Genomic DNA, 21826 nt, shown 5'->3' with positions numbered 1-21826 from the left:
CACAGCCTGTGGACAGACGCGCAACAACCCCCAACCCCCCCACCCCCTCCTCCGGCCCGGGCCAGTGAACTACCGGCGGCAGGTCTTCTGCAGTAGCAAAACCCCTGCACTCTCTCTTATCATAGGAGCTTCTCCATTCGCGTGAAGGACTCAGGACAGCACACACACACACACACACACAACAGTGCAAGAGTATCCAGATCCACGTTATCTCCTCCAGAGACGCGGTCAGTCAGAGCGAGGTGGGAATGAGTGCACTATCCAAGGGCATTGCGCGCTGCTGAGGCAGACTGCGGACGGGACTGCTACACTTGGCGCCTGCACTGTGAGAGCGATGGTTAGTGCGGCTCCCTCCTCAAGCACAAACTCCAGCCAGGAGAAACACAGCTCAGGTTACAGGCGCAATGGCGACCTCCAGTGGCAAAAGTGAAGAAGTACGGAGAGAAATAAAAAAAAAAAAAATAAAAAAAAGCAGGCAGCGCCACTCACTGGCCACTTTATTAGGTACAGGATCACCTGGTCTTAATGGTCACTCAAAGCGGTTTACACTACAGTTTTGCCATTTATGACACCTATTCAACATTTAAACAATCACTGAAACAATGGTTGAAAACTAACCAGACATGCACTCACAGTTAGATTATTCACTTTTATTTTTTTTTGTAATGTATTGTGATTTATGTATTCTTTTGTACCATGTCCTGTTAAATGTCTAATGTACTGACCTGCCTTAGGACAAAGGAGGAAAACTAGCTATTGTGCTAACTCCGGCATATTTACATTGTTGCTCTATGCTGACATGTCGATGAATATGCATTGTCCTAATTTAATTAAATAAATAAATAAATAAATAAATATATCCATTCACAACCATTTTGTCTTATTCGTCCGTCAGGCATCAGACATGTAGACGAGCGGAAACCAGGGATCAAAGCCACCCTTACACCTGGAACAGGACCCATTTGACCAATGGTCCACAGCTGCTCCTCTCTTCTGCTGCTGTAGGTCATCTACGTCTGCTGCAAATGTATAATCCTGCACGTTCTCTGCTTGCTGGTCATTCCCCACACACCCGCTTCAAAACGAGAGGAGATCGAGGCCCCCAGACTATGGAATGAGTTGCCACTGTATCTATGCACTTCAAATTCTGTGGAGTTTTTCTTAAAAGAGCAGCTGAAGACCCTGTAGTTCACACAGGCTTTTAGTTAGGTGTGGGATTCACTAAAATCTGTGTTATCTTCTTATGTCTGTGCTCGTAGCTGTGAGTGTTGCGTCTGCTGTGTATTATGTATCGTACTTTTTACTGTTTTTACTATGAAAAATGCTATATATATAAAAACTTAACTTACTTACTACTTCAAAGTTTGATGCGTCGTGCATTCAGACATGGTCTTCTTCTGCAATCCTTGGTTGTAAACGAGTTACTTTTGCCTGTCAGTTTGGTCATTCACCTCTGACCTCAACAAGGCCTTTTAACTGCCACTCATTGGATATTTTCCTCTTTTAAAGCCATTTTCTGTAAAACACGGAAATGGTTGCGAGTGAAAATCCCAGTAGATCAGCAGTTTGTGAAATACTCAGACCGGCCTGTCAGGCACAAACAACCACGATATACATTCAGAGTCACTTAAAATCACTTTTCTTCCCCATACTGACGCTCAATTTGAACTTGACCATGTCTATTATGTCTAATGATGAGTGATGTACAGGGCCGTTTCTAGCTTTGAAGATGATGTTTGGGGGGGGCCCTAGTTTGCTAAACTACGATGAAGAGATTTTGAACCCTTTAGATGATCCACAAAGACGCCACAATCTATTACACTTCAAAAGCAAAACAGGCTACAGTCATGATAACCTCACCTATTAAAATTAAACATCTTAAGCTGAGCCACTTAAGCAAGTTAAACAGATATTGAGGGGTTTTTTTTCTTTAAAAAAATGTTTACTTTATATTTTGAAAGAAAGAGCATAACACAGAACAGAAGTTCACAGATGTCCCCGTCGATACCAGCCGTCAATCACACCGATACTTTATTGTCCATTTACTTTTAAATGTGAGCATAACTGACATCATGTTCAACTGAAGAACAACTAATGTGTTCCTCAGGAAAATGTTCATAGTTATTCAAGTGAGAAGTTCATTTCCCCATTCACTTTACTCCAATCAGTCCTTTTCCCAACCAGTTGAGTCGCCCCCTGGTGGCTATTCAATGTATTTTTACTTCCATATTGACATCAAACTGGAAGAGTACGTCCAATGTTTATATACAGACAGCGCTATAGCACAAACAACTGCCTTTAAATGATGTTTTAATAGCCCAATTGACATTTCATAAAAGGCTTATAATAATAATAAAGTTTATTTGTATTGCACCTTTCATACAAGGATTGCAGCTCAAAGTGCTTCACAATCAAAGGGAAATCAAATTTAAAAAGCAAATACAGCAATAAAACACAAAAATAAAAATTTAAAAAGCAAATGCAACAATAAAACACAACACAGGGAATGAAAAGGAGCTAGTTGAAGGCTAAAGTAAATAGATCAGTTGCCAGTGGAGCATGTTCTAAAAACAAAATGTGTCTGTTTCCGATCATTGTTAATAGTAATTGTGAGGAATAATTAATGGATCAAACGGTGTCTTCACATGAATATCCTTAATCCTCAACAATAATATAGAATTACAAGGTAAACTGTTGTTATGCCACAGCCTAGGGGAAAACTGTGTGGAACACAAAAGTGCTACAAATGTATTTTCAACACATGGTAGTTTAACTTCAGGGTGAGCAAGTCCAAAATAACAAACAAAATCTCTGCCAATTGAAAAACAAATTTACCTATCCACAAAGGAAATAGTAAAAGAAAATACTTACCTGCCCTAGAAAAAAAGGTTTCCAAACAAAATGGCTACTCATCTCTACCTGGACCAGGACTGCACTAAATAATATGGTTTGTTTGTTCACAAAGTTTTAACAAGAATTCACACTTGACACCAAACAAAGCCACACGTCATGATTCAGGTCGGAGAGAGACATCTCCAGCAGGCATCCTTTTACAGCTGACCTGATCATCTCCTGGCCAATCAGCATCTCCACACACCACCTGCAAAAATCAAGGAAAGACACAACACAACAAGAGCAGCACCTCCCTCTGACAGGGAGGATTAACTTTGTTATTGTAAGTGTATATTAAACTAGTAGCCCTTCAGTACCCTTGGAGTAGCTCTCAGTGTCATAAAGGTCAGCGACCCCCTGGCTTAGTGTGTTCCAAAGATCAGGGGCACAAGTAACAAAGGCGGCATTCCCAATTTTCTTTCGACTGTTGTGGGGAACCTCCAATAAACCAGCAGTGGACGATTGCAATGTTCTTTGTGCTACATAGCTAACAAGGGAGTTGGGAATGTAGCTTGGTCCATCCTAGCCCATGAAGTGCTTTGTATACAAAGAGGAGGAGCTTAGTCTACTCTAAATATTACAGGGAGCCAGTAGAGGGCAGCGGAGACTGGAGTAATATGCTCTCTCTTCCTGGTTGTGGTTAATAAACAAGCAGCAGAGTTTTGGATAAGAGTTAAAACTCAACCAAAAATTAGTTCTGGTCCATTGCATAAACAAACTACAGCCCCCAAGAGCTCTTTACTCACAAGAGAGCATTTTGTAAAATATTAAATTATGTTACAGGTAATCATACAAACATGCAATATCATGGCAACAACTTGAAAAACAAAATATTATTAGTTCAAGACATTCCTCCTGCCTACAGTCTATTTTCATGTTTTAGTGCAGGAGGAGGATCTACTTCTGTCTGAGCCCCCTTAAAGGCTTGGGGTGGCTCTGTTTTAAGTGTTAATTGGTGTAAACGGGCCCCAACTCTATGAGAAATGTCATTTTAGATACAAAAACACAGATGCTGTGTGTAGAACGGTAAAGCAAAGGTTGTTCTTTGTAAGAAAGTCTCAAAGTTTTGTTCTGGGGGTAAAAAAAAAAATCCAAGTAAGATTACTGGTGCCACCCTTAATGATCTTCAGCACTGTATGAAGTGAGGGCCTAAGGCAAAAGTCAGCAGAGTTTCAGATGCTTCCGTCAGGGTAGAGAGTTAATCTCCCTGAGGCAGAACCAAGATACAGATTGTCTGTCGTCGCTTCCGTTATTAGCAAACCCTTACGCTACTGCTATACTACTCTTTACTCTATAACATGCATACCTTAACATAGTAAAATCATAAAGAAATAAAGGAAACCTTGGACAAACTGAACCCTGAACATCTTTATTACATATATGCCTTTTTTACGAGAATGTTTAAATACATTAGCAAATAATAAACAGTTGCGTTTGTAGGCGTGACTCATTGCAGCTATTGCTACTGTGTACATGTTTTAATCTTTCACTGAATCGTCATACACACGGGCTACTCATGCTTCATGATAGAGATAAAAAATTAACCGTCAACGTCCTAGACCAAATCACCAGGACTATATGCATTTTTACTGCATTTTTCTTTTCTCTTAAACACAAAATTGAATTATACAACTCTTGAGACAATAACCCATGAGTCTTTGGTATTTCAAAAAATGAATGCCCATCCAATGTCTGTCAGATCATCTCAACTGAAACTGGTAAAACATGAATGAAAAATGAATCGAGTCTCTCCAAACAGGACAAAACGCACGTGTAATACTGTAAATGAAACAGAAAAATGTCACTGACTATTCAAAACCCTGGATTATAGATAACAGTGATTAAAAAAATAAGAGGATGTTTTAATAGTTTTTGAGGTAAATTGGCAGCTGCCACTTTTAGCCATTTCTGTTCATTAAGCTGGAAGAAATATTCATTTCTGGGCGAGACAATTCTTTTTTTAAATTGTCTATAAAGTTATTGACTATTGGTTACTGTATGTGAGAAAATACTTTCTTTCTTTTTTAATTACATGAACTAACTTATTTAGGTGTCAGTATAAAATAAATCCTCTAAAAGTGTTATGTGTCACCACAGTAAAACACATGAGAGCATTGGACTCTGTGTAATGACCCATCTTTATCAGATAACAATCTAGTTAAATGTTCTTGCTTCACACAGGCTTTCAAAGGCAGCACAAGTCCCTGCTGCTGATGCTCTGTCAGCAACACCTCGTCAATTTATTACAGAACTCCAGTGCATCATACAGTGTGAGCTACAAGTTAGTCAATTTATTACAGAACTCCAGAGCATCTTACTGAGTGAGCGACAAGTTAATTTTCCAACCTGCATGTCGACAAAAGTACACCGTTTCTGAGATCATGAAGCTACAGCTTCCTAATCCGGACCTGGAAAAAAGGATATTGTCCCATGAGCAGCTGGACAGGCTCGAGGAGGAAGAGGCCGATTCCCGACCAAAATGGGACAACAAGGCCCAGTACATGCTGACGTGTGTGGGGTTTTGTGTGGGACTCGGAAATGTCTGGCGTTTCCCGTATCTGTGTCAAAGTCATGGAGGAGGCAAGTGGTGCTTTCATTGTTTATTGTACCAATTGATTATATTTTACTATTTCTGAGATAGTGAGTAAGATGGAGAATAATGAATCTAGTCTTATGTCTGATTTAAGAGAGCTCGTAAATTGGGTTAGGTGGAAGATCAAGTTTGGAAGAAATGTTTACCTTTAAAAAATAGACACATTCGCAGCAGATCATTGGTTAACAGGCAGCTTGTTCCAGAGAATTGGATCATATTGACTGAATTCTTCTTCTTGCCAATTTGTTTCTGATTTAGAGCCGCAACTAATGATTATTTTATTTTTATTTTAGAGTCCATAAAATGTCAGAAAATGTTGATCAGTGTTTGTCAAATCAGGAAATGATGACGTTCTCAAATGTCTTGTTTTGTCCACAAACCAAAACAATTGACTTCTAATGATAGCTTTGTTATACGGAGCAAACAAACGTGAATTTATTCACATTTAATAAGCGGAAACAATCAGAAATCTTGTTGTAATCATGCAAAAAGCTTCAAACGGATTAATCGATAAGCAAAATAGTTGACGATTAATTTAGTAAACGATTATTAATCGATAAATCAAGTAATTGTTTTAGCTTGTAAAGTGCTGCTGCCTGAATGACTAATGCTGAGGGGTTGGAATGATTTGCACTCTCTGATTTTTTTTTGATGTTCAAATGTACAAAAAAATTGACATTTTATTGTCAAAATACACCACCATTAACATTCCTTGGATACTCTTTCTAGGTGCCTTCATGATACCCTTTCTGATCCTACTGGTTCTTGAAGGAATCCCACTTTTACATCTGGAGTTTGCCATTGGTCAGCGTTTAAGAAGAGGAGGCATAGTATTATGGTCTACAATTCATCCTTATTTGACCGGCATTGGTGAGGCAATATGTAGCAAAAATAAATAGCTACAGCTCAAGTGGAAAGATGCCCTCAAAATAAAAGTCTTGACAAAATGCATTTGCAGGTGTTGCGTCCATGTGTGTATCCCTGACAATCAGTCTCTACTACAACACCATCCTCGCCTGGATTATGTGGTACTTCTTTAACTCCTTTCAAGAGCCTCTACCTTGGAGTCACTGTCCCATGAATGCCAATTTAACAGGTAGTGCGACAATACACCTCCAGAAACAAACATGAAATAATCTCACTTTGAGACTCGATGTAACACACTGTTCTTGAATTTGGTCAGGGTATACCTCAGAGTGTGAGAGGAGCTCCACTGTGGATTACTTCTGGTACAGGGAGACCTTGAACACAACTCCAAGAATTGATGAGGACGGTGGGTTGCAGTGGTGGATATTGTTGTGCCATATTTGTGCATGGGCTGTGCTCTATCTCTGCATCATCCGTGGAATTGAGACAACAGGGAAGGTACAGTTCATTGCTTACTATAACATAATACACATTTTTGCTTCACCTAAACAACAATTATGTAAATATCTTATGTTTCCCACCAGGCTGTGTATGTGACGTCTACCCTTCCCTATGTGGTGCTGACAATCTTTCTCATCAGAGGACTGACTCTGAAAGGCTCTTTGAGTGGAGTCAAGTTTCTCTTCACACCACAAGTAAGTTGTGTTTGGTTGTTTGGGTTTGATTCTAGTGCCTGTTGGTAGGCGTTGTTTACACGGCCTTTGTTAATCCACTTAATCCCAAAATTGTATGGGAGTGCCCACTTTTTTGTGATTCACAATAAATGTTGTGAGGAACATTTGTGCATAACACTGACTACGACGTAACATATAATATTTTGAATCAGTAAATCAGTAATTTCCAAGAGATGTAATTCACAACTCTATGCCTGTGTTGATGATTTCCAGTGTCTGGGAATAACTGATCTAATCACATTCACAGTTAAAAACAGACTTTCTTGGATCTGGACTAATTTACCTGCCATGACATAGTTCTGTCCCTGTTCTGTTACTATAACTTAAGTGTATAAAGTTACTTTTAACAAATTACTGCTTTAAAAAGTAAAAGCATTACTTTGGGATCAAATATAACTGACATTACTTAAGACACTGTATTACAACATGTGATATGTAACAGGTGATCTGCGCGAAAGTGTTAGATTTGTTGTTTTACCAAACTGTTTTATTTCTCAATCACGCCATTGGAACATGTTCAGAGAATGTAATAAATATATAAAAGAATAAAACTGCCTCCACAATTTAAAGCAAGTATTTAGTGTGACCAACCTTTACACCCACACAATAATAGCAGAGAACAATAGAATGACCCTGGCTGTGTTAAACCTGCAGTAGAACCCCGATTAATATCTCCTATAAAAAAAAAGGTCTATTACGCCAGGTTTATTTAAAACATGCTTGAGCATCGCATACACATCAACTCAATGAGTTAAACTCATTGAAAAGTTTGCTAATATACAAGACCAACTTTCCGTTGCATCGTTCTAATCCAAATGGCAATGATCCCAGAGTTTGTACCGTTTTGTAAATTGTAAACCCTTACACTACACTGTACCGGATGAAGTAATATAATTACACTAATGTGTTACTGATTAACGTGTCGCCGCCCCTGATTTGAGTTCTGCAAAACTCGTAAAACAACAAAGAAATAAGATAGCCGGAGCTTTTTTTTAACCTGTTAACCTGTTCCTCTTCCTGTAGATAATGAATCAGACACACATCAACTTTAATAGCCCACATTTAACACTGTTGGACAGTTATACAGATATGCTATGATTGCTTAAGAGTTAGTTTATTATCAATTATTTTTTATTTTATTGCATTTTATCCATAACCGTATTCCTCATAAGAGGAACCATATATGTATGTAATTCCACACTTTTCTAACACAGATATCAGAGCTGGCAAACCCAAAAACATGGCTCGATGCAGGTGCTCAGGTTTTCTATTCCTTCTCTCTGGCTTTTGGTGGTCTTATTTCCTTCTCCAGCTACAACTCTGTGCAGTAAGTTTGCCATCATTTCTAAGCCTTTTTAATTCGCAGGTATGTGCAATGTATTTTCAATAAAAAATATGTTTTCTTCCTTAAGTAACAACTGTGAGCAGGATGCAGTGATCATCTCCATCATCAATGGTTTCACCTCTGTCTTCTCTGCAACTGTGATCTACACCGTCATCGGTTTTAGAGCAACAGAGAAATTCGACAACTGTATTTCTGGGTACTATACGTCTTAATATTGTAATTATTAATTATTCCGCAACGTTTTTAGTGTGAATAAATACTTAAAAGTGATATATGTAAAATATGTAAAACAGCGACCTTTAGCCTTAAAAACAGTTACTGCAATCCCCATTGGAAATATTGCAGGGGTGTGGTTGCTAGATGCTGCACTCAAACCAAACGTTACGCAGATTCATGACCAAGCACGCAACTGTCCACCATCTTTTTTTATTTTTTGGAAAAATGTCATCTACAGTATGTGGTTAATTTTAGCAGGTCAGCAACTGGAGTGTCTGCACTCACATATTTGTTGTGGTCTGTTGTCAGCTTTTTCTCCTTTTTCAGCCGTCCTCTCAGGTCGAGATGTTTTAAAGAGGGGTACAGAGGCTTTTTAAGGATCTGTATCTTGAGCTGTCTGCGCTCTGCTCACATCCCATGTGTTGACATGCTACTAGTTGCATTATTAGGTGGAAGATCGAGTTTCGAGGCCTGCAAATGAAAAAAACATACCGTTACTGAATATACATCAATGTTTGCAGTGAAGCCAGTATCTCAGTTTAAATGTTTTCTCAATTTATGTCGTTTTATGTCTCAATATAATACATTTCATACACGAAAGGACCTTTAACCTCATGCATTTTGGTTTTCAGAAACATCCTGACATTAACAAATGTGTTTGATTTGGCTGAGGGCAATGTCACTGAAAGCAACTTCAAGGATACTGTTGAACTTTTTAATCAAACACACCCAGAGGTTATTCAAGGTCTGGATCTGAAATCCTGCGAATTGAATACTTTTCTCAGTGAGGTAAGAGTTCAGCAAGATCATTTATGTATTGAATTTTAGTTGAAAACACTTTTCAAATCATGCTTATAAATGCAAACTATGCAGTAACTGGTTGCTCGTTTCATCCTGTAGGGAGTTGAAGGAACAGGTTTAGCCTTCATTGTGTTCACTGAGGCCATAACAAAGATGCCCATCTCACCGCTGTGGTCCGTGCTCTTCTTCATAATGCTCTTCTGCCTTGGCCTCTCTTCTATGTTTGGTAACATTGAGGGAGTTATAGTGCCACTGCAAGACCTCAAAATCTTCCCTAAGTCGTGGCCAAAAGAGGCTGTCACTGGTGGGTCCACATTATGTCCTCTCATTATCAATTAATATGGAATTCCAGTACATTCCTTGGTCTTCTACATCATCCTTTCTTTCCTAATGTACAGGTGTGACATGCATAGTGTGCTGTCTGGTGGGCCTGCTATTTGTTCAAGGCTCAGGGAACTACTGGCTTTCAATCTTTGACACCTACGGAGGATCCATCCCGTTACTAGTCGTCGCTTTCTGCGAAATGTTCTCAGTGGTATACATATATGGAATAGACAGGTACAAACACTGTTTGGTTTATTCTGTATCTTTTCTTGTGCACCATGCAATGTATTGATGTATTGTTATGCAGTGAAGTCAAAGGCAACAGAAAAGTCAGAAGGAAACCAACAAGCTGGGAACAATGACACAATAAAACGAATTAAGTCATAAGATTTTATGACTTCCCATCTTATCGTAAAATTAAATGCTGATATATATATGGGTTATTGTAGATAAGAGTCACTGCAACATGTGCGCTACTCTTCTTCCAGGTTCAATGACGACATCAAATTCATGATTGGACACAAACCCAACTTCTTCTGGCAGGCATCATGGAGAGTCATCAGTCCATTCATTATGCTTTTTATCTTAATCTTTTACTTCATCACTGAAATTAGTGAAACGCTCCTTTACAAAGTCTGGGATCCTGAATCAGTAAATATGGATTTATTATTTAAAACATTCAGTTTTGTATTAAAAAAAACCCCGCAAATGTTGCATTTAACTGTCTCTGTCTTTGCAGGAAAACTTCCCGACTCTTGAGGACAAGCAATATCCAGCCTGGGTCTATGTGGTCATTGTTGTATTGGCAGGAGTCCCCAGCATTGCTATACCCGTTGTTGCACTCGGGAAATGTTTATGGTCAAGGAAAAGAGGAAATTCAGAGAACAAATTAAAACTCTAATAAAAAAAGTGTCCAGAAAATCCTCAGCACAATACTCTTTGGGAAAATGTTTAATTTACTGATATCACTGATGCTGAAAACAGAGGGCATTCTATCACATCATCACTAGATGTCACTAATTTACCCACTGAGCATTTAAAGGCAGTCTATTTTTCTCTATGAACAGTAATTTATTGGTCTACTACAATTAATATGGATTTTGCAAGAGCAAGAGCATGCGATGCCTCAACAGGAATAATAATAATAAAAAAAAACATAAAATATGTTTATTTGTTTATTTATCTCAATGAGAGTAATATGCTAATGATTATTAATTGTTGGTTATGGTGTACAGCCCCTGTAAACCTAATGACCTAATAGCTGTGGTTTAGTTTTGAGTATTGGCATGTATGGTATGATGTAACAGAATTATGGTACTCATGTGATCAATCAATTAAATTTTGAGACGAGGAGAAAAAGCCAACAAGGAGTCCGACTTTTCAAACTAAATACTGATGAAATATGAAAGTTGTTCACCTCATTCACTTATTCACCTCTTATTTGTAAATTACACGTCTTTGTCCTGTACCACTAGGTTTTATGATGAATAAAATTATGTCATGATATACAGAGTAAATGGAAAACACTTTGAATTATCTATTTTGTGACTACTTCTACTAAGGAATGATTTTTAAATGCAGTGCATTTATTCTGATTATTATTTTTGATGACAATTACTCAGAATACAATATCAGTAATGTAAACTGTATTACATGCACTACAGTTAGCTGCTTACTTATGCTGCTACGCATCAACATCAACTGTTAAGTATAATAACATATGATAATAAATATGGAGGCTGATAAAGCAAACGTTACCCTCTTGTGTCTTGATACAAACAGGTAACAAGTTAGCAGATTCTGTTCAGACTGAGTAGAGGGTACGGTCAGACAACAATTTGTGCTTGCCTTATGTCCTGATATCAAAAAACTATGAAAAAACAAAAAAACAGCTGCCATGTGTAAGGTGTCTGACTGGCTTAAAAACTCATGTCTGACTATTAAAAAAGTTGGCATGTATTTCACACCAAGGGAACACAACACATCTTGATCCTGACATCTTAACAAACAGGGAAATTATTTCCTGAAACATAGGAGCATGGTAATCAGGGCATCAGGTTCAAACTGAATAATTTTAACAGCATCACATGTCATCTGCTGCAGAATTATTCCTACATACCGTAATTGTTCCTCACTTGTCATACTGCGTAACTACTTGGTCCCACTCAGGAGTGATATGTTCACTATAGAAAAAAAAAAAATCTTAAAAACGCTAGATAAAAAAAAAAAAGGAAATATCACAATTGGTACATTTTCAAATGTAGTGTTTTGTGTTTTTGTTTTATTCAGACATATGCCTAATGTTTAAAATTATTCATGAAAAAACTAATGCAAAACACTTATTATTTTACTCACTCACTCATTGTCCACTGCGTCATCCTCCACATGAGGGTCATGGGGGGCTGGAGCAAAATCCAGCTGACCTATAGGACAAAAGGCAGGGTAAACCCTGGACAGGTCATCAATCCATCACAGGGTCAACGTTTAGAGACAAACATCAATTCACTCTCACAGTCACATCTAGTGTCAATCTCAATTTGTGTGCAATTTATGTTTTTGTACTGTGGGAGGAAGCCCAAGTTCCCAGGGAGAATACATGCACACAGGGTGACCTGCTTGTTGTAGGACAGCAATGCCAGCCACTGTTCCACCATTATGTCCCTTATACTCGTTAGAAATACAAAAACAAGCATTTTATGAAAATATCTTTAAATATTAACCATCATCTCCAGGATATTTTCTACTCATTTTGTACAGTGCAGATAAAGCTCTGCCTATTGACGATTGAAAAGTCCAGTAGTCAAAAATAGTGTGACCTTGAAGGCAATGCATTTTTTTGAGGGGGAAGTAAATATCTTCCTGATAAAATCGTGCTCGTATCGGTGTTTGAAGGACTTCCGATTTTGTTCACGAAGCTTGCAATTGGAAAACGACGGACATTAACGTATTTCTGCTGTATGTATTTATTGTTTCTCAAGTTGTTCCAGACTGTTGTATAGTCATTATTTTGGTATTTTATATTTTTATACATGTTCCGTAACTGTACGCAGGTGTGGCTTCCTTGGTAGTGGCTTTATCAGTTTATTAATTCTCATGTATTTCTATCACTCACTTCAAAGTCCACTTCCCTGGAAGAACTGCCCGTCAATCTTGGACCACACTGGTCATTTTCACATCATAAACATGTTAATGATTAGAAATGTTTGCGATAAAAGTACAATAAATGATTTAATATATATATATATATATAAATATATATATATATATATAATATCTGTGATACAGGATATGTTATTGAATTTGAAAAGAACTCACCAGTGAACTATTTTTCGTTAGGTTCCTTACAGTGTTGTCTTGCATCTTTTTGGAGAGAGGAACTTGCAATTAGCTTCCAACTAAAAAAAGCTTGTTCTGCTTTTTCAAGTAATACAATTCAAATATTATGTAATTGCCAGTGTAATAACAACAACAACAATCATTTGCCATACTTGAATTTAAAGCAAATGGAAAATATAGGGTTTGCAGAAATTGGTATGTATCACAGAGGTAATTATGGTATGCCACAGTACAGTAAACGCTGTTCCATAATTATACAGTATTATGATTATTATTAAACCAGCGATTATGTCATTACAATTTGTCGGACCTGAAATCCATATAAATAACACTTACACTATCAACAGTGATATATTTCATGGTGATGCTAACTGACCTTTTTAAGACATTACATGATTTCAGGAACATACTCAGGTCGACACATTCCTTTAACAAAGGGTGGGTGAAAACATAACTCTTTAAAACTACAATGATCCCTCAGAGGTTTAAATCATTGGTCTAGAAACTCCTTGGTGATCAACAGACTTTGCTGGTGTAAAATGTTACAGTTCAATTAGTTTTGTAAAGTCTTGTCAGGTTGTGTGTGAGATAATGTAACACATCTTACCTGCAGAGTGCCTCTGGAATGGGACAGGCCTTTACCGTATTCACTGAGGTGACCCTGGTGTGGGTGGTGCAATTCTTTCTAATGCTCTTAAGCCTGACCCTAATTTTTGGAAAATCTACAGAAAGTCTACCTTTCACCCCTGCTGGACCTGCACATGGCTCCACCCAGAACTCCTAAATCAAATGTTTGGTAACACTTTATAACAAGTACACACTATTAGCATTAGTTAAGCATTAATAAATATAGAATTCATCATTCATATCGCATGAATACTCATTAGTATGTAGTTTATAAACACAGTTATAAATGTTTTACTCATGCTGAGCGACTGCTGGACACACAGAGAGGTGAGAGAGCAGTCCCTTTTAACTCGATCAAAGAGCTTGTTTGTTGGAGGTGGATGCTGATTGGCTGCTTGAGCACAGCAGTTATTTGGACACTGGGATGAGTAAAACATTTTTAACTGTGTTTATAAACTACATACTAATGCGTTTTAAATTATGAATTCAATATTTATTAATGCTAATAGTGTGTACTTATTATAACGTTTTACCAAATGCTTTAATAACTTAATGTGGCATTAACATTATTGCATACTGGGACATTCAAATGGGCCATGCAATTGTTCATTTGTGTAACAAAATATCGATCTTGGTTAATATCAGCTAAAGAAGCTTTAACCCACTTTAAAATCAAACACTCTTGATTCACAAGGAGCTTAGGGACACAGACCATAGTAACCATAAATGAATACACACAGACAATGGGGTAAGTTGCAGTAGTGAAGCCTGTTTTATATCTTACCTTACATGCGATGACTCAACATTTGTATGAACAGATCAATGAAAACAAGAAATAGACCCTTTAAACTAAAAGAGTCTTTGGTTTTGTCAATAATCTTTAAAGTCTGTGCTACATGATCACTGTCAGTATTTGTCCTGTCAAGTAGTGTCTGTGGTTTCTAATGTTTATGATGATTGCTGTTCTGATGATTGTGATGTGTGATTCTTCTTTGGAAGTGTGTGGTGCTGTCAACCGACACCACCCTACCACCAGGTGGAGACCTTGATGAGTAGATTCTGTGGTCACACTGAGAGGATGTGCCATCAAATGGAAAGAATCTTCAAAAAGTGGTCCTCACTCTCTCCATAAGACCTAACCTGTTTTAGCAAACATGATTTTAAGATTTCATTTTATCCATTTATGGAACAACATTAATACTAAAGCAAAACAGCCATGCAAGACTACACATTAAATATAAAACAATGATAACATGTTCAGGCTTTAATTACACTTTAGTACAATAACTTCTATTGTCTCAATATCAATATCTGAACATTTACAAGCACCTTGAATCCAACAGAACTAATTGAACAACTAGCATAGTCAATACAACAACAGCACTTAGCTTTTCCTCAAATTAGAATTAGGCAAATAGTGAAACTATATATCTGACAACACGTCTCTGCTAATGGCTGAGTTGTTGAACATATTGCATGTAAAAGCATAATTCATTTTGTCTTTGTCTTTGTCATTCACTTCTTTACAATGCAGTTGTAACTTTACAGTTTACACATTTCATTTAGTTTAATCATTTATAATGGAAATGAATTAAACACAATATCTGAAACAATAGCAGAACCAGCACGGCTTATCTTGTCGAGAAAGCTAACTACCTGGCTCAACACTTTTCTTTTTGATCCGCATTCGTTTACTCCGGATTATTATAATTTGTTGTTCCTTTTCTTTTGTTGCATTTGCTTGTCTTTTAACTTCTGCCAACGTGACTACGGATGCAAAATAGCAATTAGCAAAACTGCACTTTTACATATGTATAAGCTATGTCCATGAATGTGCATTGTCCCTTAAATAAATTAAAAATGGTTAAAGTGATCAACAAGAGTTTAGCATTTTAATTCACGGTCAACAGTCAACAACCGCAGTACGAAGCCACAAACCGTCACACTGAATGAACATGGAGGCAACGTAGCATAGCTAACCCAGCTAGCAACAATAGCACAACACGGCTAGCTTACCGAGACGAAGAGCAGGGGGAAACCATGCTTTTCGGGTCGTTTCTTCTTCAGTTATCCTCTGTTCGAATGTGTTAGCTTGTCGGTAAACTGTATTTTTTAATTAATTTATAAACTTTTCATGCTACTTTTTCTCCGTCTCCACCACACACACGCACTCTTCTTTCTCTCCGACACACTTGATCAGGTGCGTCAGGAGCTGTCAATCAGTTCAGTTGGAGGAGGGACTTAAACAACTATGATCTCTGATTGGCTGATTCTTTTCAGACACTTTACACATCTGGAAAGTATGGTCTCGAGATTTCCAATGGCTAAGTGGGATGTAAGTCTCTGCTCATCATAGAAACACATCTATGGGATAAGTAGGTGAACTGCAATAAATGTCAATATATTCTCAAAACCATAACATACACAAGGCCCAATATCTACTGGTAGGCTACCTGTAACCTGTAATTTTCTATGAATACGCTGTGATTAAGGCTTAAAAATTGCCAACATATGATTCCTAATTCCCTGTTCCCTGATTTCCTGATGTTCTGGACTATCTTGGTTTGTGATACAGATTCATAAGCTTTCTGATTAATTACATCATGAACCAGAATCCATATGCGAATATGCAAATTAAATATGTAATGGAGTTTTTTGGTTTGTTCTATTAGGTGTCCAGCACTACCAGTAGTACCTGTGAGTTATTGTTTGTTATTATTTAATCTAGCATGTGAGCTGATTTGATTTCCTTACACCATTACTGCTGTAGCACATTAGCAGTAGCAGCAGCAGCAGCAGCTTCAATCTCAGCATCTCTGTTAAATTAAAACATTAGTTTTGTCGTCAGGTGTATTTACATCGGGGGAAGGATATTTAAACACTGTCAGCCAGATCAAATAAATGCAGAACACTATCCTTAAGAAACATAATTAGCCACTTACCCAAAGCTTCGAAGTGGACATCAGATTTGTGTTGATATTTGATTAAAGAAAGACAGCGGTTAATTTCCTGTGTTGATGTTGTGAATTGAAACAAGAGGAGATGGATGTTTATTTTTTTATATATAAAAGATTTGTGATAAGCAAATAATTAATCCCCCCCCCCCCCCCAAAAAAAGTATTTTATTTTTATGCATTTTCTTGTGATTCACACTCCCAGCTGCATGAGAACAGGTTTAGTTTTCTGATATTTGAATGCTATCAGTGTTCAACGCTCTAAGAATGATGTAGTGTTGCATGATGTGTCTTTTGTCTTTTTTCATGTCAATATGCATGAGAGCAGCAGGTGTGTGTGTGTGTGTGCGTGTGTGTGTGTGCGTGCATGTGCTCCAGCTCATGTGTGTACGTATGTATTTTGTGTCAAACAAGTCACACAGTTGTCCTCTTTAATGGTGTTGGTGGACAGTGATATTGTCCGACCCAGTGTCACGTGCTTTGGAATATGCTGGCTGCCTTTGTTTGTTCCCTCTGCCCGTTCTGCTTTTCTGGCACTTTCATACAATGCTGCACTTGAACACTGTGATGTTATTAAGCCTTTCAAACTACTACGGCTTGGATTCCAGCTCTCAGGAATGACTAGCATCCCAGTGTAGGATACATGGAACAAGATACAGCACTGGGGAACAACAGCGGGGACCGAGTGTGACATCAGAACAAAGGTGAAGACTGACCCCGTCTTGACTTGTGAGCACTTTAATCATTGTCAGTTTGAAACTGTATTTATTGAGCTATATAAGGTGTCATTCTAGTGCTGCTTTCAGTATTCTGATTAGAAAGAAACCTGAAAATGTCTTTGTTGAGAGTTTTATTTTGTTTGTTTTAAACTTCCTACAATCTGTCGCATAGGTTCTTTGCAGCCATTATTTATCCATCATTAAATTAGATTATAGACTTAGTAGTATTCATATCAGTTTGATTTGGTTTGAGAGGTTGGTTGAGTTCAAAAGGACACAGTATTCCAACATTATGAGCTGTAAATTGTACAGTGTTAACAGTTGCGTCCTAGTGTATGTTATTGAGTAAACAACCAGTAAACATGAAAGTGGTTTAAACATTCTTGTAGTCAACACACAATATGAAAAGGAACCAAACTGAGACAACCTGAACTGAAATATCAAAGATGTCTATTCTGTGTGTGAGTGCTGTGGTGATTTGTTACACTGTAATATGGAAAGCAGAAGGAGAGTGCAACAAGTTCAACTGTTGTTTCATCGCTCTTTAGGCAATGTCCCAGCGAGTGAATGCCTCTCAATCTGGTGGGGTCATGGCGGAGTTCGAGTCTGACAACATCAGGGATGCAAGAAATAGTAAAGCTAGGAGTATACCAGGTGAACTCATCTTTAAAGCCTGCTGGAATGTGTGCAATGAGATGTTTTGTAAAAAAAATGTTTACTGCATTTTCCTTATTAGGTTCAGCTCTTATCTACCTCAAGGGTCCCAAGTTTCTCATCTATGTCAGTGGAGCGTTGTCAATGTGGGTAAGAATCATTTCCTGAAGTCACAGAATGAATTCTGGAACATTACAAGATTTATCACGAGCTGAATGAACTGTAAGGTTTACTTACTGTTCACTGTGTGACAGCAGTGTGAGTGACGCATCACCGTGACCCCTTTATGTTGTGTACAGGGTGACCGCATGTGGCACTTTGCCATCTCCGTGTTCCTGATTGAGCTGTATGGTCGTAGCCTGCTGTTGACTGCCGTGTTTGGATTGGTAGTAGCGGGGTCGGTGCTCCTGCTTGGCGCTCTACTTGGAGACTGGGTTGACCGTAATCCCAGGAATAAAGGTGTGCACTGTGATGTGACACATTTTAAAATGAAGTTATGAGACATAATGTTTATAACCACTGACTCATATTTGCCAAGGCCTGTGTTCATCTTTCAATGTTGTTGTTTTGTTTTGTTTTGTTCACTTTAGTTGCACATGCGTCTCTTTTCATCCAGAACATCTCAGTGACAGTGTGTAGCATTGTGCTGATGTTGGTGTTCTCATATAAGCAAAGGATTGAACAGATCTGGGATGGATGGCTCACTGTGAGTAGACACTAAACATTTGACTTATACATTAAATCGCAAATGAGATACTCACCGTGGGTTGTTGTTGCATTAGCGTTACGGCCGCACTCGCTCCCTCTGTCCTGTGTCCCTGTCGTCTCTGTTTCTGAGCTTGTGGCTACTCTTTGCTGTCATAGTAACATTGTTGCATCGCAAAACTCACACAAGGTGGTTTGTTATACGGTGGTGATCATCCTGGCAGATGTGGCAAACCTTGCGAGCACAGCGCTGACCATTGCCATTCAGAGGGACTGGATTGTGGTTATAACAGGCTACAACCGAGGTCACCTAGCAGGTGAGGGGATTTAATCTCTGTTTATACATGTGTTGTTTCCCTGGTAATTTATGAATACTTGAATGTCAGAGAATACAGTGTACTGGTCCATATCTGCTCTCGCTGAACCCCTGTGGTTGAAGTTCATTAACCACTGTCTCTTTGATCTCAACAAAAGGAATGAATGCAACCATGAGGCGGATAGATCAGGTGACCAACATCCTGGCCCCACTAGCAGTGGGACAGGTCATGACCCTGGCCTCTAATGTGGTCGGCTGTGGCTTCATCCTGGGCTGGAACCTTGTGTCTCTCATTGTGGAGTTCTTCTTCTTGTCACGGGTGTACCGCATCGTCCCCGCTCTTTCAGTCAAACCACCTGGGGTAGAGGTGGATCAGGTGTATCTGCAGAGGATGGAAAGGAGAAGGTTACAAGGTATGGACCAACTAGGGCTCGATGATATGGACAAAAAAAGATTAGCACAATTCAAGTTGGTCGATATGGATGAATGAATGAATTTGTTATATCACACATATACTGTAATTAAATTAGACCTAGGACTCAGTGAATGTTTCCCTTTACATTTGATTCACGTTAAATGGACTTAAGTCATTACAGAACACAAATCATGAAGCTCCAAAGCTTAACTAGAGTTTTGTAATTTAACACAATCCTATATGTACAGTACACGGTATGTACTTTCAGTTGTATGTGACAGGTGATGATTGCAGTACAACATGGAACAGACAGGGTGCAGAACATCAACAGAGAATTGTGAATGTACAACTGATGCACTGAAGTGATCTCTCTGTCATCGGCAGAAGGTGATGTCGCACAACCTCAGCCTCTGACGGAAGGAAACTGCAACACAAGCCTGCAGCTAAAAGAAATCACAGACCTGCCGCTGTGTTTCCGGAGGTTCCGCTGGTTGATGAGCACCTGTAAGGACGGTTGGAGGGCCTACTATCGCCAGCCTGTCTTCCTGGCAGGAATGGGTCTGGCTTTTCTATACACAACAGTACTGGGCTTTGACTGCATCACCACCGGTTACGCCTATACTCAGGGCATAAGTGGCTCTCTCCTTAGTCTACTGATGGGCGTGTCTGCCATCACGGGGCTATTGGGCACTTTGATGTTCACCAGACTCCGGAAGACCTATGGCCTGGTTAATACAGGTATCATCTCAAGCTGCCTCCACCTGGGCTGCTTGCTGCTGTGTGTGTGCTCCGTGTTTGCCCCCGGCAGCCCTATGGATCTCAGCTTGCTGGTGCCCGACGTTACCGCCAACTCCTCCGAGCTTGGAGGGATGGGAAGCCAAAGGCAGAAGCACACATATCCACTGGGCGGAGGCAGCAATCAACCGCTGCTCCCTGACCGCTCATCCATTCACTGGACCAACAACACGGTGCTTTTTGACAATGTGCCTTCTGGCACAGCGCCAGAATCCTACGTCTCCATCATCCTGCTGTTCTTGGGCGTCATCACTGCACGCATCGGTGAGCAGACTGGATTCAACAGATGCCAACATTTCAATATTAATATGACATGTAAACCTCACCCATACATGGGTATGGCAGATAATATCAGATATTATAGTATAAAGTGGGCAAAACTAGTGACATAGTAAGGAAATGTAAGGAAGTGTGACTGTAACACAGTATATCCACCAGAGAGCACTGCCAAAAATCTATAGAATTGTCACCTCACAGTGTTTTTAAATGTTATCATATAATCAGCATTAACAAGATTCTCCACAATTACAGTATTTAACAATCATTCTTTATACATTTTTATTAAAGGTGCCATATGTAAGAATGTGGCCAAAAACGGTTACTACATTCAAATTCAAAATACGGAGGTCTTTTAGGTTTCGTTTTCTGACGTAACTGGTAACCCGTGGTTGCTCGGTAGCTGAGACTCTACTGACTGCAATGATTGGTAGACTGCGGTAGGTGGCGCCACATGCCAAAACATGATTTGCAGTCTGCAAAATATTTTTTTAATGCAAATATTTTGACTGTACTGTTGTTGGTGAGTTCAGTTTGTCATATGAACATGAGTCTCTGTGACACATTAGGAGGATTTTATGGCCAGTTGCTTTAGATTTATTACATAATGCACTGACACTGCACACAAACATAAACATTGATAAGACTCATAAAGTCATTGTATCTTTTAATGTAGATGTTGGCAACTGGACTTCATTGTGTTAAAAACATTCCACCTCTCAACCAAGAAGCTTCTTGGGGTCTGACTGACTGGTGAAAATGTAAAGGTAATTCTCTGTACCTTTACATTTTCACCAGTCAGTCAGAAATTAGCATCTATTCCAGGTGCTTATCTATAGTTGATATCAGTCCAAAACCAAAACTAGGGATGGTCTATTCCAACATAATTAAAAAAATGTTTTTGTGTGTAGTGCTAAATAAATACAAAGCTGTTCAGGCTACAAACTAATTTGATGACCAGGGCATCTTTTAAACACTTATGACATCTGTGTTTCAGGTCTTTGGTCCTTCGACCTGACAGTGACCCAGCTCATGCAGGAGAACATCTGTGAGTCTGAGAGGGGTGTGGTCAATGGAGTGCAGAGCTCCATGAATTACCTGATGGACCTGCTTCACTTCATCATGGTCATTTCCGCTCCACAGCCGCAGCACTTTGGCATCCTCGTCATCATTTCTGTGTTGTTCATCACCGCCGGACACACCATGTACTTCGTCTACGCTCACCAAGCCAAAAGAAAACGCCACCTCAACACATAA

The 21826-nt window shown here is 38.9% G+C and overlaps 2 protein-coding genes across 2 annotated transcripts; both read left to right on the top strand.

Moving 5' to 3' along the window:
- Positions 1-5273: 5273 nt before the first annotated feature.
- slc6a19b (solute carrier family 6 member 19b) lies at positions 5274-10673 on the top strand (the record flags this gene model as incomplete). The annotated part of the gene is made up of 12 exons (XM_083896711.1): positions 5274-5472; positions 6215-6355; positions 6444-6581; positions 6669-6850; positions 6937-7047; positions 8301-8413; positions 8499-8627; positions 9280-9436; positions 9548-9752; positions 9847-10006; positions 10261-10423; positions 10512-10673. The coding sequence occupies 12 exons, from the start codon at positions 5274-5276 to the stop codon at positions 10671-10673; spliced, it is 1860 nt and encodes a 619-aa protein (XP_083752837.1).
- A 7286-nt stretch (positions 10674-17959) lies between these two features.
- LOC310934072 (ferroportin) lies at positions 17960-21826 on the top strand (the record flags this gene model as incomplete). The annotated part of the gene is made up of 8 exons (XM_083897699.1): positions 17960-18062; positions 18145-18212; positions 18362-18521; positions 18653-18768; positions 18958-19084; positions 19242-19496; positions 19883-20557; positions 21567-21826. The coding sequence occupies 8 exons, from the start codon at positions 17960-17962 to the stop codon at positions 21824-21826; spliced, it is 1764 nt and encodes a 587-aa protein (XP_083753825.1).

This window comes from Microchirus variegatus, assembly GCF_963457635.1.
Source record: "Microchirus variegatus genome assembly, chromosome: 1".
NCBI classification, from domain to species: domain Eukaryota; kingdom Metazoa; phylum Chordata; class Actinopteri; order Pleuronectiformes; family Soleidae; genus Microchirus; species Microchirus variegatus.
Note: the sequence above shows the minus strand (reverse complement) of the source record. Positions and strands in the feature narration are given on the sequence as shown.